Here is a 13730-nt window from a genome sequence, read left to right as displayed (position 1 = left end):
TCCAGATTTGCTGAATCTATCATTTTATTATAGTGTTTGTATAGATTTAAAATCGGGATCGGCATTTTATAACAATGACATCACAATATGTGACGTCATAAACATAGTCTTGTTGGATACAGTACACAATGGAAATCGATACATAATGTAAGACAAAATAGTAAAGAACCGTGACTTTAAGGCTTGACAAATGGATAAAATGGATAATATTGTTCCAGACGGATTTACCAGCACGCACAGTCGGAAATCCAAAAAATGTCAAAGTTATGCCATCCAAGTTCAGCTGGTTAAAGAGCATAAGCTGATCGACAAGGGAGAGAATGTGTGCACCCGTGAAATGGGGTAAGGAAAAACTCTAAATGAATAAAAAATATTTAATTTGATGGTCATTATAAGTAAAGAGACATATAATTGAAAAAAATGTATGTCCCCAGGACAGAAATACCATTGACGCCTTGCTTCTTTCATATGTCTTTGGTCTGACTCGGGTCCCTTTCGATCTCTTCTTATATTTTTTAAATCTGAATATGAGGCCATAGTAGAGTTGTTTTAGTAGCTTACTGTGCTGTGTTGATTCATCATAACAATCTAACACCTGGTCTCATTTTTAAATGTTCATTCTCTCTCAACTTCTGACACAACACCTGAAGTGTGGATAATAGCCCCTCCTAATTTTTTTTATTGAAAAAAAGTAAGAGTATATAATATCTCAAAAATATATAATTTCCCCAACAAACACATCTATATGCCGTTCTATGCAAGTAGATTTTACTTTTTCTCATGTTTAAAAATGCTGTTCTTTGCAAGTAGATTTTACTTTTTCTCATGTTTAAAGAATGGAATGAATACGGTATAATAAAAATACACGTGCACGTTGCACGTCAACTTTCAAGCTCATTTTAAGCGCACAATGACATACTATGACACTTATATGTAGCAATATACACTATAGTTCCTAATTCAATAAGCAATTTTGATAGTGCTCTAACGTAAGGATAATTTTTTTAAACGAGATATTGACAAACAAGTTAATGATGCAATGATATCAACAGTATTGTCTCATTCATAATTTCGCAAGAATGATGTAATGACCTTTTCAGTGAAAACAATCTATCATTAAAGCGAATGCTGCCTGACATTTTCATACTAATTGACAACTTGAAGACATTATCATTTTACACACTGATTGTGAATGTCTGTACGAACATAGATTTTCTAGTGCCATTTGGATGATCATGACAAGGAACACAGAGCAGGTGTAACCGTTTGATATGGGATGATTTTTTCTCTATGACACCTAATCCCAGCTTTGATGTTTTGGAGACTGCTGTTTTCTGTGTATCCGTTTTGTTTCAATGTGCATATGAGCTTGATTACTATTCTTTATCTCCATATTTCATGGTCATAAAAGACCCCAAGAAATTCGTGACACTTCTGAATTGCCCCACCGATTTGTATTAATTCTAATTTGATGAAATAAACACGGTGCGGTTTATATAAATACTAGTAATAATTTTTTAAAAAATGTTAAAATAGAATTCAAAGATGAAGGTAAGAAAATTTTGAGAAAGTTGAAATTGTTTTTGTCTTAATTTTTTTTGATGTCATAGTTATTTTAAAATCTATACTTTTTGTACATTTGCTGCGATTTGGGGAGCGTTTGGAGAACATCTGTAACGGTCCCTGTTACAATTAACACTAGTTAATCTATACTTTTTGTACACTGCAGAAAGGACCAAGAGAGGATGAGAAAGTGCTTAGAAAAACTCGAACACGACAAGAAAAAAATCTACAAAGAACACGATTCCCACAGAGGTGTACGTATAATAAAAGAAAAAAAATAACCAAAAGAAACAATTAAGCTTTGAAGTGAAACAAAGAATTTCCGCCGTCAGTTTTAGGTACTGTGGAATCATTTTATTTCTTGGGGGTCAATGTTCGTGGGTAAGCAAAATTTTGTTGATTCGTGGGGACGTAATTTCGTGGGTAACATATATAAACAGAAGATTCAAAAAATAAATATGTTTATAAAATAAATGTTTGTGGGGATGTAAATTCGTGGATAAGAGTGACCCACGATATCCACGAACATTGGTCCCCCACGAACAATGATGATTCCACAATAATCTGTAAATTTTTCCGATTTTCAACATTTCAAGCAAGTTGCTATAAAATCATCATTGGCTGTGTGGGATTCATTATATACAAGCCGAGCACTCTTTCAACGGAAGATAATTATGAAATTGAAAAAATAAAATCAGAATTAAAAAAAAAAAAGAAAATCCATGAATCATATTAAATTGCACATAAGTCGCTATAAATTTCAGTCGTGGGAAAGAATTTCTATTGAAATACAAGTTGTATGAAGGGATGATACTTTCTTGAAAATTCATATGATAAATGATTCAAGGCATGATCATAAACGTTAGCTATAGTATAAGTATATACTATTATATACATATGAATAAGTATAAAATTGCCAGACTGATAACTATTTGTATGATAGAATTTTTTCTCACAGAACTATATATATATTTTTATTTAGCAACCTCCAATATCCAGCCTGGATGAAAGAGCACACAGGTAATTTTATATCAAGTTCAAAGGTTTCGAAATAGTAAAAGAATCTATGGCACCAAATATAATGTATTACCCGCTTTGATTTGTCAATTTTCAGCCGTAGCAGCAGTCGCCCTCTCAGTGGATATGAGGTCAAAGTTCAATCGCGCAGTCGCCGTCAGTTACAGGAAGCTGGGGCCACCTCTCTGGACCTCAAACGTACCTCGTCACGGAGGTCAACTGACCAGGGTACGTGTGACGCTTACGCTTTGATATTTTTTAAGAATCCTGTTTCCTTATCTTTTCAATAGACTATTATATGGCTTTTTATAGCTTTTCCTAGCAAACACTGAATGGAATAAAAGGATCAGTATATTTACTACAATGTACACTATTCATTGAAAAAAAAGAGAAAAGATAGTCACATTGTGTAAAATTGCTAACCAGATTTATCCAAGATCTTGATTTAAATTCTTTAAAATAATTTTAAACAAGGAAACTTTTCGCCGAAATAAATTTCTTTTGATGTTTAAACGAGTAGTCAGAAAAATTAGACGCCTTTTAATAATTCAAAGTATTTTCTGAGAACCAGGTTTCAAAAATTCAAATTCTTTACACAAAGAATTACATTTTTGAATTTTGATACAAAATTTTTTTTATGTAAAAAAATGAATTATTTATATCAAGAATATATTTGATATCAGAAAATACCTCAAAAATACTAAAACAGCACCCCATACCGAAAAGTCTAAGATATGAATTTTGCATGAATTAATTACTTGTTTAATTAGCCAAGATATCGGATCACAGCCATGAGCACCATCACCACGGACGACAGCGCAGCAATTCTCTGTCCCTACCCGGCCCCAGTGAGTTTATTTTATTCTTCACTTACAACAGTAAAATTGAAAACTATTGAAAATTGAAGAAAAGGAAAATTAAATCTCAAATGTTTCCACTAGTACTAGGTTTACCCGCAGGCACCTGACATTACTTAAGAACTAAGGTATTATTTTTTGAGTTTTATTGGGATGAAAAGCGGGTTGGTCACGTGATCAAATCCCAGAATGCCCGAAGGACTTTATGGAAGGTTTGGTCATGTGCCAACCCGTTTTACACCCCAATAAAACTCCAAAAACGATACCTTATTACGTATATTTACATTTGTGACTGATTTATTACAAATAGTAAGGTACTTAGGTAAATTTTTAATCCATAATTTTTTCTTCTTCAAAACTCAACGATATAAATTGAATGTGTTAATAACGTCGATCGGTTATGACGTCACTATGAATTTACCATTTTTAGCCGGGCTTATTGCTCAAAGAGCAATTGCCGGCTTATGTGATCCTGTTCAAGGCAGGATGTTGACCCCATAGTCGCCATTTTAAAGTTACGTGCAAAAATATAGTTTTTACTCTCAACCGCTTTTGAGATAATACAAACGCTAAATAAAGCAACAAAAATAAAAAGAAGTTTTATCTATATAAAATAAACATTAGTAGTAATGACTTTGAAAACTTCATAAGTCAAAGAACATAGTTCATTAGCGGAAGGATTTTTGATAATCAGTGTTACCGTAGTTCTCTACACATACGAGGTAAAGCAGGAGAGGGAACCAGACTGGCCTGTTTGTTTGCATTCAGCTGCGGTACCAGATTAATTCTGATTCTGACAAAATCGGACCGTGGTATTAGGATTGAAAAACTCACTGCCAGTGTCTTATCATTTATACTGATAGCTTTAAAATAATTTTTCATCAGAATATAAACGTGATTCATGTAAGAAATCCATTCTACTCTGTAAATGAGCCCGGCTCTCTGTACTTCTGAGTACTTTGATTTATTGAAGTATGTAGACAGGTAGAGGCTTAATCAAGAATTCAAGATAAATCTATTTGATCTTGTTACTTTCTATTGAAATCCAACATTCAAAGTTAAACTGTTATATATGAAATTATAAATACATGCCAACCGCAACTAGAGCAATAGTATCGCCAGATATGTATATATATATTTTTCTAAATGAGTACATTATTGTATACAGGGAAATTTGTGTCCCGTCTCGATTTCCTCCCCTTTCTCCCTATTCACATGTGGAAAATTTAAAATGGGAAAACATTAAAGGAACACAATTTACGTGTGCATATGTAATTTCTTAAACAAAATTTTACTGTGCAAATTTAAAGCGGGACAAAATTGTTTGCAAGTGTGAAAGGACAAAAATGACCCTGTATACAGTACTTCTTGATTTATCTTTATCTTTTTTTCTTTCTCTTTCAGTGAGGAAATTGTCCATTTCTCATAAAAGTTCAACCAGCTCTGACATCGATAAACGTATGTTAATCCTTTTATCTGTAAATTAAAATTTTAAAAAATCAATTCGATGAATATAAATATTTTATATAAGATAGAAGTTTAAAAAAAAAATAACATTTCAAAAGTCTTATTTAAAATAGCCCTGCCTATCGGTCAGATCCCATCGATCGTCCTAACCGAAGAGGATTGTAAGAAATCTAGCGTCCTTTATCTCCCTCCTAATGCAAAACAAAACGTGGATCCCTTAAATACCAAACAAGGAATAAAGAATGAGAGCGCAAATAAAGAAAATTCTGCACCATCTGGTCAAGAGCATCCATCTAAACAGGGATTCCGCGAACATAACCCTTCCCCTCGTGAAAATATCAAAAAAGATTCCCCGTCTGATAAACATGATCATTCTCAGGATTCTAAAGAAGCGCATCATCACCACGGACATCAAGGTGCGCGCAAGAAGCATGATCCTCACGATCATCATCAACATGGAGCGCACGCTCATGGGGCACGTGCGAAACATATGCACATCGAACGCACTGGGTCACATGACCATCACGGAGAACGTGATCATCGTGGACATCATGGGGCACATGGAGGGCATCATGAACGCCATGTGCCACATGAGCCTCAGCATCACGGTGTACGTCGTGTATTACAGGATCATTACGATTCACAGAGTGGTCTGGCGTCACACAGGGATTCAAAGCATGACCACGACCATCACAAACATTCACCCAGGGAAGGCAGGAGACACAGTCTTGTTGAGCACAGAAGATCATCTCTCGGAGCCCGTGTCATTGCTCAAGAGGACAATTTGGAGGAAGCACAAAATTTGTACGAGTTAGCGATTCAGTCTGTAGCAGAAGCTCACAGGCATACGATGCCAGGTGCTCATGGGAGGCGGGGGTCTTTACCGGGGGAAAGGCGAGGATCACTTCCCGGAGAAAGGAGAGGATCTATTTCTGCTGACAAGGTAAGTAGTACATATGTATGATGATATGATGGTTATCATAAACAATCGTCAGTTAGGTGGCACAATTTAACTGCTGTTGTAAAATTACATGAATTTATTTGATAGACATCCCAGTTGACGCTTCCTGATCACTTGCCTAATCTGAGTATGTTGGACAAGTCTGCGATGGAAGATCTCGAAGAGCTTCTGAAAGAAGTGCGGATATACAGAGACAGGTATGTAACAATACAAAATGTAATGACAACACCAAATGTTATAAACTGAGATATTATATTTTGCGTCGAGATCACTGCAAAATGTAATAATTAATTGAAAATATAATAACAAACCATGCAATTATTATATTTTTCGCCATTACTTAACGCAGAATTTAATAACGCCCAGTGGAAATAAAACTTTTTGGATTTTTATAGTTTGCATGCCTTATTACATTCTGCATTGATTTCGCGTGCAAAATGTAATAACCCTAAAAGTATGTTATAACATTCTGCGTTCCAACATTCTGCGACGATTTAGACCTAAGCTTCTTAATGCAATGAAAAATTTCAGTTCATAATATTTTGCTTCGTTATTATCCCCTCGCAACGCAGCTGGAGGGGATATTCTAGTAATAACGCAACCTTGTGTGTCCGTTTGTGGGTGAGTGAGTTAATTCTATGCAGAACGGAAGTGACGTAATTTGCATCGGGGTAGACATCGAATGATCGATGCCTTGTGTTACCCTTGTTACATTTTGCGTTATGACACTGGTATATTGCTTTATTTGAAAACCTCAATTAATGGTACATTCCTTAAAAATCATTCTCCTTAGAAAAACTTCAGAGGAAGAGCATGGATATCATGCGCAAAGTCGTATGCAGAGAAAGCGACTTGAACACATCGAGGGTATTTTAGAAAAACTCAGCAGACATTCCGCCACCAAATTCGACCCCAAGGAGATGTTATCCTGTGGTTACTTAAGATTATCCAAACATAATATTGAAGCTCTCGAAAATATGATCAAGGAAGCAGGTCAAAATCCGGGGATTCATGCACATTCTGACGTCACGAATTACGATATTTGGGCAGCCATCAAACGAGAAAAAGAGGAGGAGGAGGCTGCCGTGGCGTCAGAGATTGACCGCTCGACTCCCACCAAGAAAATCAAAAGTTGATTTCAAATATATAATTAGACTACGCATTTTATAAATCTTCAAAGGTGAAATAAATTTATAACTTTATATTTTAAAAGAGTTCAAAACTTTTTCGTGCTACGAACGTTTTATAAATTAAGTCTTACATGCACGTAGTTATTATTTAAGACTGCCTAGTATGATGATATAAAGAAAACTGTGTACTGTAATAAGTATTTATTTTATTTCAAATAGTATCTGGTGTTCCAAAATTTCGTAAAATAAATTGATTCTTCACCACATTTCTGTTACTTTTTGTATAATTATTCAAAAATCTCGCTAAAGACAATTTATATTCACATAAGTTATATAACCGATACCATTTTAATTTAAACAAAAAAGACATAGATAAAATTTGCTGTTGAATTCCATTCACATATGTTTTAGCCAAAAGACCAAATGGGCCGGGGTTATCCGACCCATATTAGGACATAATTTTCTAACCTTAATTATCCACTCTGTATTCAATACTCTGAAATTGATTCAAGTTTGGAGTAGAAAAGGATATACCAAGGTAAATTTTCAAAAATGTAATTACCATACAGTAATTAATTAATGAAGAATGCGTTGAGGTCCATGAGAATAAGTAATTTTTTGAAATTAAATACTTAGAATATAAAAAAAATGCCATTTTTAAAAATCATTTATTCTATTTATTAACTTTAACATAATCTGAAATTCGGGGTCCAGTAAATATAGCAAGTAACGTTGTGCGACCATACTTTTAAATATAAATTGTTGTTAATTTTGTTAAATATAATTATATCAGAATATAATTTTTGATAACTTTATTATTATCTTTTTGTTGATTTCTTTCGTAAAAACCGCTACCAGGTTTATTCATATTCCGCTACCAGAAATTTTAAGACCAGATATTAGCGGCGACCAGGCTTATACTAGTAAATACCATATTTAGTAATTAATAAAAATATTTATCTTATCTTACGAACTCATAACGACGAAAACGTTACAGAGTTAATAAATTGATTGTAGCAATTAATCCATTACTTACAATAATCAATAGTTTACAGAAACAATTCATTTCTATTAGTTGGAGATTTATTACTTCGTCCGGCCTCCACTTAAATTTGTACCCCCGAGTGCTGCAAAATGAAACTGGAATCTGTCGGACTCCCCTTCATTTGAAACCCTGTGGAATTCTAGGAAACATTAAATATCTACAAGTCTCTCACATGAGTCAAATGAAGTTGAATCAGGCACCATGAAACGGTCAAATTTGCGTTCCCGCATGCTTTTACCAAATATTGCAGAAGTGATCGTGTATTTCTAGGACGAATCCCGAGCTGGGAAACGAGTAACAGTAAGCTGGGATATCACTGTTCCGCCGTAAGTTGATATAGGATTACTTTCAAATCAATTACTCTAGGAAAACTGATCAGTCAACTTCCCGTGTGCCTTACAAATTCCGCTTCATAATCCGCACCCCTGAATGTGGGGTTATACGGTGGTTTTCGTGAATAAATCTTATGTTCATTTATTAAACTTTCTTAGAGCTTTATTAAAAACACTATCGTTTTAACCGTTCGATCAGAAACATAAATTAGTCAAATTACTTAGAGATTTAAGTCAAGAGCTTGACAGAGCCCGCAGATAGCGGTTCAACACACGATGATAAGGGCACGGTGATTAAGCCCTGACAACTCGTCTGAGGAGAACATTCCACTTCACTTCTGTTTCCGATTATCACTTCGTCATCATCGATACCTTTCACGCCAACCTCAGAGTCATAATCTATAGCAAACAAGCAAAAGTTGACCTTCTGATAGCGGTTTCATGTTGTCTTTTGATCGAGTCCTCTTGTCGTGGCAAGGGTCGACCTATTGAAAAATAAACGATAATGAGATGGATATAAAAGGGAGGAAATGGCATATTTTTCCATTATTGGAGACTCGAAGATTGAAAATGGATTTCAACATGACCAGTGGTGTTACTTTAGGAAACTTTTCGTCAAAAGCGGATAACACCTCTCATTTTCACATAAATGGAAGCTCGTCCTCTGTAAATGACACTAATTCTTCGGAATATTACTACTACTACTACTATGACACTGTTGCATTACCGTATAAAGTAGATGTTTTTGCCTCTTGGCAGAACGTTATATTAGGATACGTATACTTTCTTCTGTCTTTGTTGACAATCGTCATAAACTGTCTGGTATTTGCTGTGTTTATTTGGAAAAGAATCAGGACCCCAACCTCCGTTGTCCTTCTAGCGTTAGCTGTATCTAATACAATAATATGTGCCACAATTATGCCTTCAGCTTACCATCTCTACATCAAGGGAAACCATAAACAGTATTTACCCTATCACTGGTGTGTTGTAAGACATATTCTGTATATAGCTCATCAAATGTCTAGAACATCCTCCAACTGGTTGGTGGCGCTTCTGGGCATCCAGCGAAGTATAATTGTGCTTTTCCCGTTTCAAGCCAAAAGGTACTGTTCGATGCGAAATACTTGCATTAGTATCGTTGTGATATTTCTTGCAGCGTTTGTCATTTTCATATGTGAGGCTGTGATCATCGATATTTCGCCACTCGAGGTTCTAGCAGAGGATGGAATTACAAAACTTCCAGACAGTTGTCTCAGAGATTTTGCGCACTGGTTTAAGGAATCTTCGGATGACCTCGGATCTTCAGTAATCACAAACTATATTGTCACAGAGGTGTTTTCTCGACTGTTGCCCTGTATCGTTCTCTCCGTAACTACTTGCGTTTTAACCTTCAAATTGTTGTGCAAAGGTAAGACCATTTCTGAAGGAAGTCAAAACTCATCGTTCACAGACAAGAAAATATACCGAGCAACTATAATGTTATTTGTAATTTTGTTCTTGTTCCTGGCTTCAGAGCTACAGGATTGCGTTGCTTTTTTTATATACGTGCACGAAATTGCAACAAATAACAGAAGAGGCGTCCTCTCAGAAGAAGCGGACAAGGCATGGGACACAGTCGGTGTGGTTATTTGGCTTCTGGTCTATAATATCAATTCTTGGATCTTCTTCTTCATGAGTAGCCAGTTTCGGGAAGCATTTTATAAAATGTATACCCCTAACTTGCCGTTGTTAAAGGAAAGTAATAATACAGGCACAACATTGCTAAAGAGTGCCAATTCCTCGCCCAGATCTGGAAACAGAAGTCGCGTTAAGACTTCGCGAGATGCTAGTCCCGATTCCCGCCAATTTCTGAATGTTTGATGGTTTGATTTACAATGACATAAGATTTATTAAAATTAAAAATGAATATATGAAGAAATTCATTTTTTTCTGAGAGTGAATGTTTCATAGTCTTGTCAATATTACAGTATTAGGTCGATCAAGTACTTTGATACTTTTATTAGTACTTGATTTGAAGAGCATTTGATTTTTCCACTTGATTGTCGTGATGTGCTATTGGGTAATCAGAGAGGCCACATTCGGTATAGTCTATACCGTATAGAACATGATGAGGATTTTAATCTAAAATTGTGTGACGGACTTTAATTTCTTTTTATCCAAAAAATGGGCTTTGGTGCGATTATATTTTCGAATACTAGTAACTTCTGATAGGGAAAATATAAAATGCAATTTTACAGTTATTCGTTTTTATTAAAATATATCATTTTGTTCAGAGACCAGAAGAGCTTATGCTATAGGAAATGTGAATCCGTCCGTCTGTCTGTCTGTCTGTCCGTCTGTCTGTAAACAATTTTTCAAAACGCTACTCCTCCTACAATTTTAGTCTGATTTCAATATTACTTGGCACACAAGTAGACTACACTAAGATACATAGAATAGTGCATCGGTTTTTGATTTCAATGAACAGTGTTGCCATGGTTACTGAAAATAGAATTTTCTGTGAAATTCCTTAAAAACGCTACTCCTTCTAAAGTTTTTGTCTGATTTCAATATAACTTGGCACACAAGTAGACTACACTAAGATACATAGAAGAGTGCATCGATTTTTGATTTCGATGAACGGTGTTGCCATGGTTACTAAAAATAGAATTTTCTGTGAAATTCCTTTAAAACGCTACTCCTTCTACAGTTTTGGTCTGATTTCAATATAAGTTGGCACACAACTAGACTACACTAAGATACATAGAATAGTGCATCGGTTTTTGATTTCGATGAACGGTGTTGCCATGGTTACTAAAAATAGAATTTTCTGTGAAATTCCTTAAAAACACTACTCCTTCTACAGTTTTTGTCCGATTTCAATATAACTTGGCACAAAAATAGACTACACTAAGATACATAGAACAGTGCATCGGTTTTTGATTTCGATGAACGGTGTTGCCATGGTTACTAAAAATAGAATTTTCTGTGAAATTCCTTTAAAACGTGTGTATGTCCTTCTACAGTTTTGGTCTGATTTCAGTATAACTTGGCACACAAGTAGACTACACTAAGATACTTAGAATAGTGCATCGGTTTTTGATTTCGGTGAACGGTGTTGCCATAGTTACTAAAAATAGAATTCTCTGTGAAATTCCTTTAAAACACTACTCCTTCTACAGTTTTTGTCTGATTTCAGTATAACTTAGTACACAAGTAGACTACACAAAGATACATAAAATAGTGCAATGGTTTTTGATAAGTACAAACCAGTAGAGCTCGACAGAGACTTCTGGTTATTAAAATACATCATTTTGTTTATCTACTAGACATGCATATAAATTTTATAGCTATAGTAATTTTTGTCGTCCACTGTCTTAACTTCTTTCTTTTTAACAAGTTCGAGAGCAGCCTAGTGAGTTTACAATTCATGACACGTTTAATGTAGACGTGTTTTCACACAGCAAATGCCTTTTGAAATGATGAATACAAAAATTGAAATTCTGAACCAAGGAATGATTATATCAATATACATCTGTGCAATGTGTTTGTGCTCTATAGTTATATGTGTATGTACCCTCTAAAAGAGGTGCACCGTTTGTTGCTTTTAATTACGGTTTAAGTCCCCAATAGTATTCTACTATGCACAGTACATTTAACCTTTGTTACCTTCTCTTACGGATAGAGTCAACGAAATGCTGTTCTAGATCCATTTCTTACTTTTTTTTATTAAGCAGTTAGTCCACCAAACCCTGTCTTTCCTTTTGGACAACAATCCGTTTCAGATGTTTAATTTCTACCGTTGCTGACGGTTTACAATCTATAACTTCTTTGTTTAATTAGTTACAGTGTGTTCGTTCCATTTACTTTTGTTGTCATCCGCTGAAAGTGAGAGATATTAATTTTTGTCTGTCCGTCTGTAGTTCTGTCTGTAACGCTTTCGTTTTCGTTTCCACGCGATATCTCGAGAAGCCTTTGGACTTTTTGTAGTGAATTTTACACAATAACTCCCTATGGCCTAAGGAATGATTCTGAGGTCAAAAGATCAAAGGTCACGGTCATAAATAAAAAAATTCTGTCCTTTTTAACACTTTCGTTTCGATATCTAGAGAAGTGTTTGAGCTTTTGCAATGACATTTTATTCTACAACTCCCAGTGGCTTAAGGAATATCCTTATTGATTTTTAGGTCAACAGGTCAAAGGTCAAGGTAATAAATTCAAACATTCTGTGTGTTTTAACACTTTCGTTTCTTTGCGCTATCGCAAGAAGCGTTTAACTTTTGCATGACATTTTATACCACAACTCCCTATGGCCTAAGGAAGACCCTATTTATTTTGATGTCTAAAGGTCAAAGTCGTATATTCATACATTCTCTGCATGTGTGTGTAAAACTTCCACTTCCGGGCGATGGCTCAAGAAGTTTTTTCAATTAAATTTTATATCATAACTCTCTATGCCCCTCCCGCTCTTTTTAAAGTGCCCCACCCCCTCGACCCTCCCGGGTCAGCACATTCCATGACATTCTCTCTTTTTTTCTTTCAACGGAGAACACCTCAAATTCTCTGAATTAGCTTGTTAAAAGTATTTCTATGCCCTCATACATGTAATTGAAGATTTTGGGGCATATAGTTTTTTTGTCTATCCGTGTGTCTGTCAGCAAAAACGTTATTCTTGAATTTTAATTTTGTAGGATTGTTATTTGTTTCATAGCAATCTTCACATGTGTATTCTTGTGACAAGGCTTTTCTTTTAATACCAACAATTCTGACATCATGACCTTGAGGTTAACCTACTCTTGAAAAATCTTCTTTACCGAAAGTTTTAGGCCTAAATTTTGAACCACTGTTACTAGAGACTTTAATCTACCCTCTTTAAAAATCTTCTTGTGACCTTTTTTTTGGATTGCCAACATTTTTCATCTCATGATCTTGACATTTGACTTAGGCATAAGCAATCTCAAGAAGGTTTGTTTTGATTATTTTGGTAGTTATTCCCAGTGCAAATCATTTTATATTCTTCAAAATTCTAAGGTCATGTATGATTTGTCAACCAATATAAGAATCTCATTACCCAATTTCCAGTTTTGCTGTAGATAAATCGGCTAATTTTGAAACCACGGTTACACTTCAATTGTCGGAGAATGGACCAACTGAAGTGCTTATTGATGTGAACACGAGACATTTTTCAACTTGGACTATTCACATATATTTACTTAGCTTTCGTCATTTACAGAATTACATGGGAAGCGCCTATGATACCATTGTTTGGCACCTCATGGCTAATTTTAATGTTTTTCCAAGTGCAGACCAGGTTCAAAAATCTACAAAATGCATTTCACAAGGTATATACTTTGAAATATGAAAGCTGTAACACCAATG

General features: G+C 35.0%; 1 protein-coding gene across 1 annotated transcript; it reads left to right on the top strand.

The window, feature by feature from the left end:
* The first annotated feature begins 76 nt into the window (after positions 1-76).
* On the top strand, positions 77-7261 carry LOC134269245 (uncharacterized). The gene is made up of 9 exons (XM_062751451.1): positions 77-342; positions 1730-1817; positions 2546-2583; positions 2678-2808; positions 3351-3428; positions 4842-4895; positions 5018-5847; positions 5953-6062; positions 6659-7261. The coding sequence occupies exons 1-9, from the start codon at positions 191-193 to the stop codon at positions 6999-7001; spliced, it is 1824 nt and encodes a 607-aa protein (XP_062607435.1). The 5' UTR covers positions 77-190; the 3' UTR covers positions 7002-7261.
* Positions 7262-13730: the final 6469 nt, after the last annotated feature.

The sequence above is a fragment of the Saccostrea cucullata genome, unplaced genomic scaffold, assembly GCF_032062105.1.
Source record: "Saccostrea cucullata isolate Sc308-1 unplaced genomic scaffold, CSIRO_AGI_Scuc_v1 ctg921, whole genome shotgun sequence".
Lineage (NCBI taxonomy): Eukaryota > Metazoa > Mollusca > Bivalvia > Ostreida > Ostreidae > Saccostrea > Saccostrea cuccullata.
The sequence above is the reverse complement of the archived record's forward strand: the minus strand, read 5'-3'. Positions and strand labels throughout refer to the sequence as shown.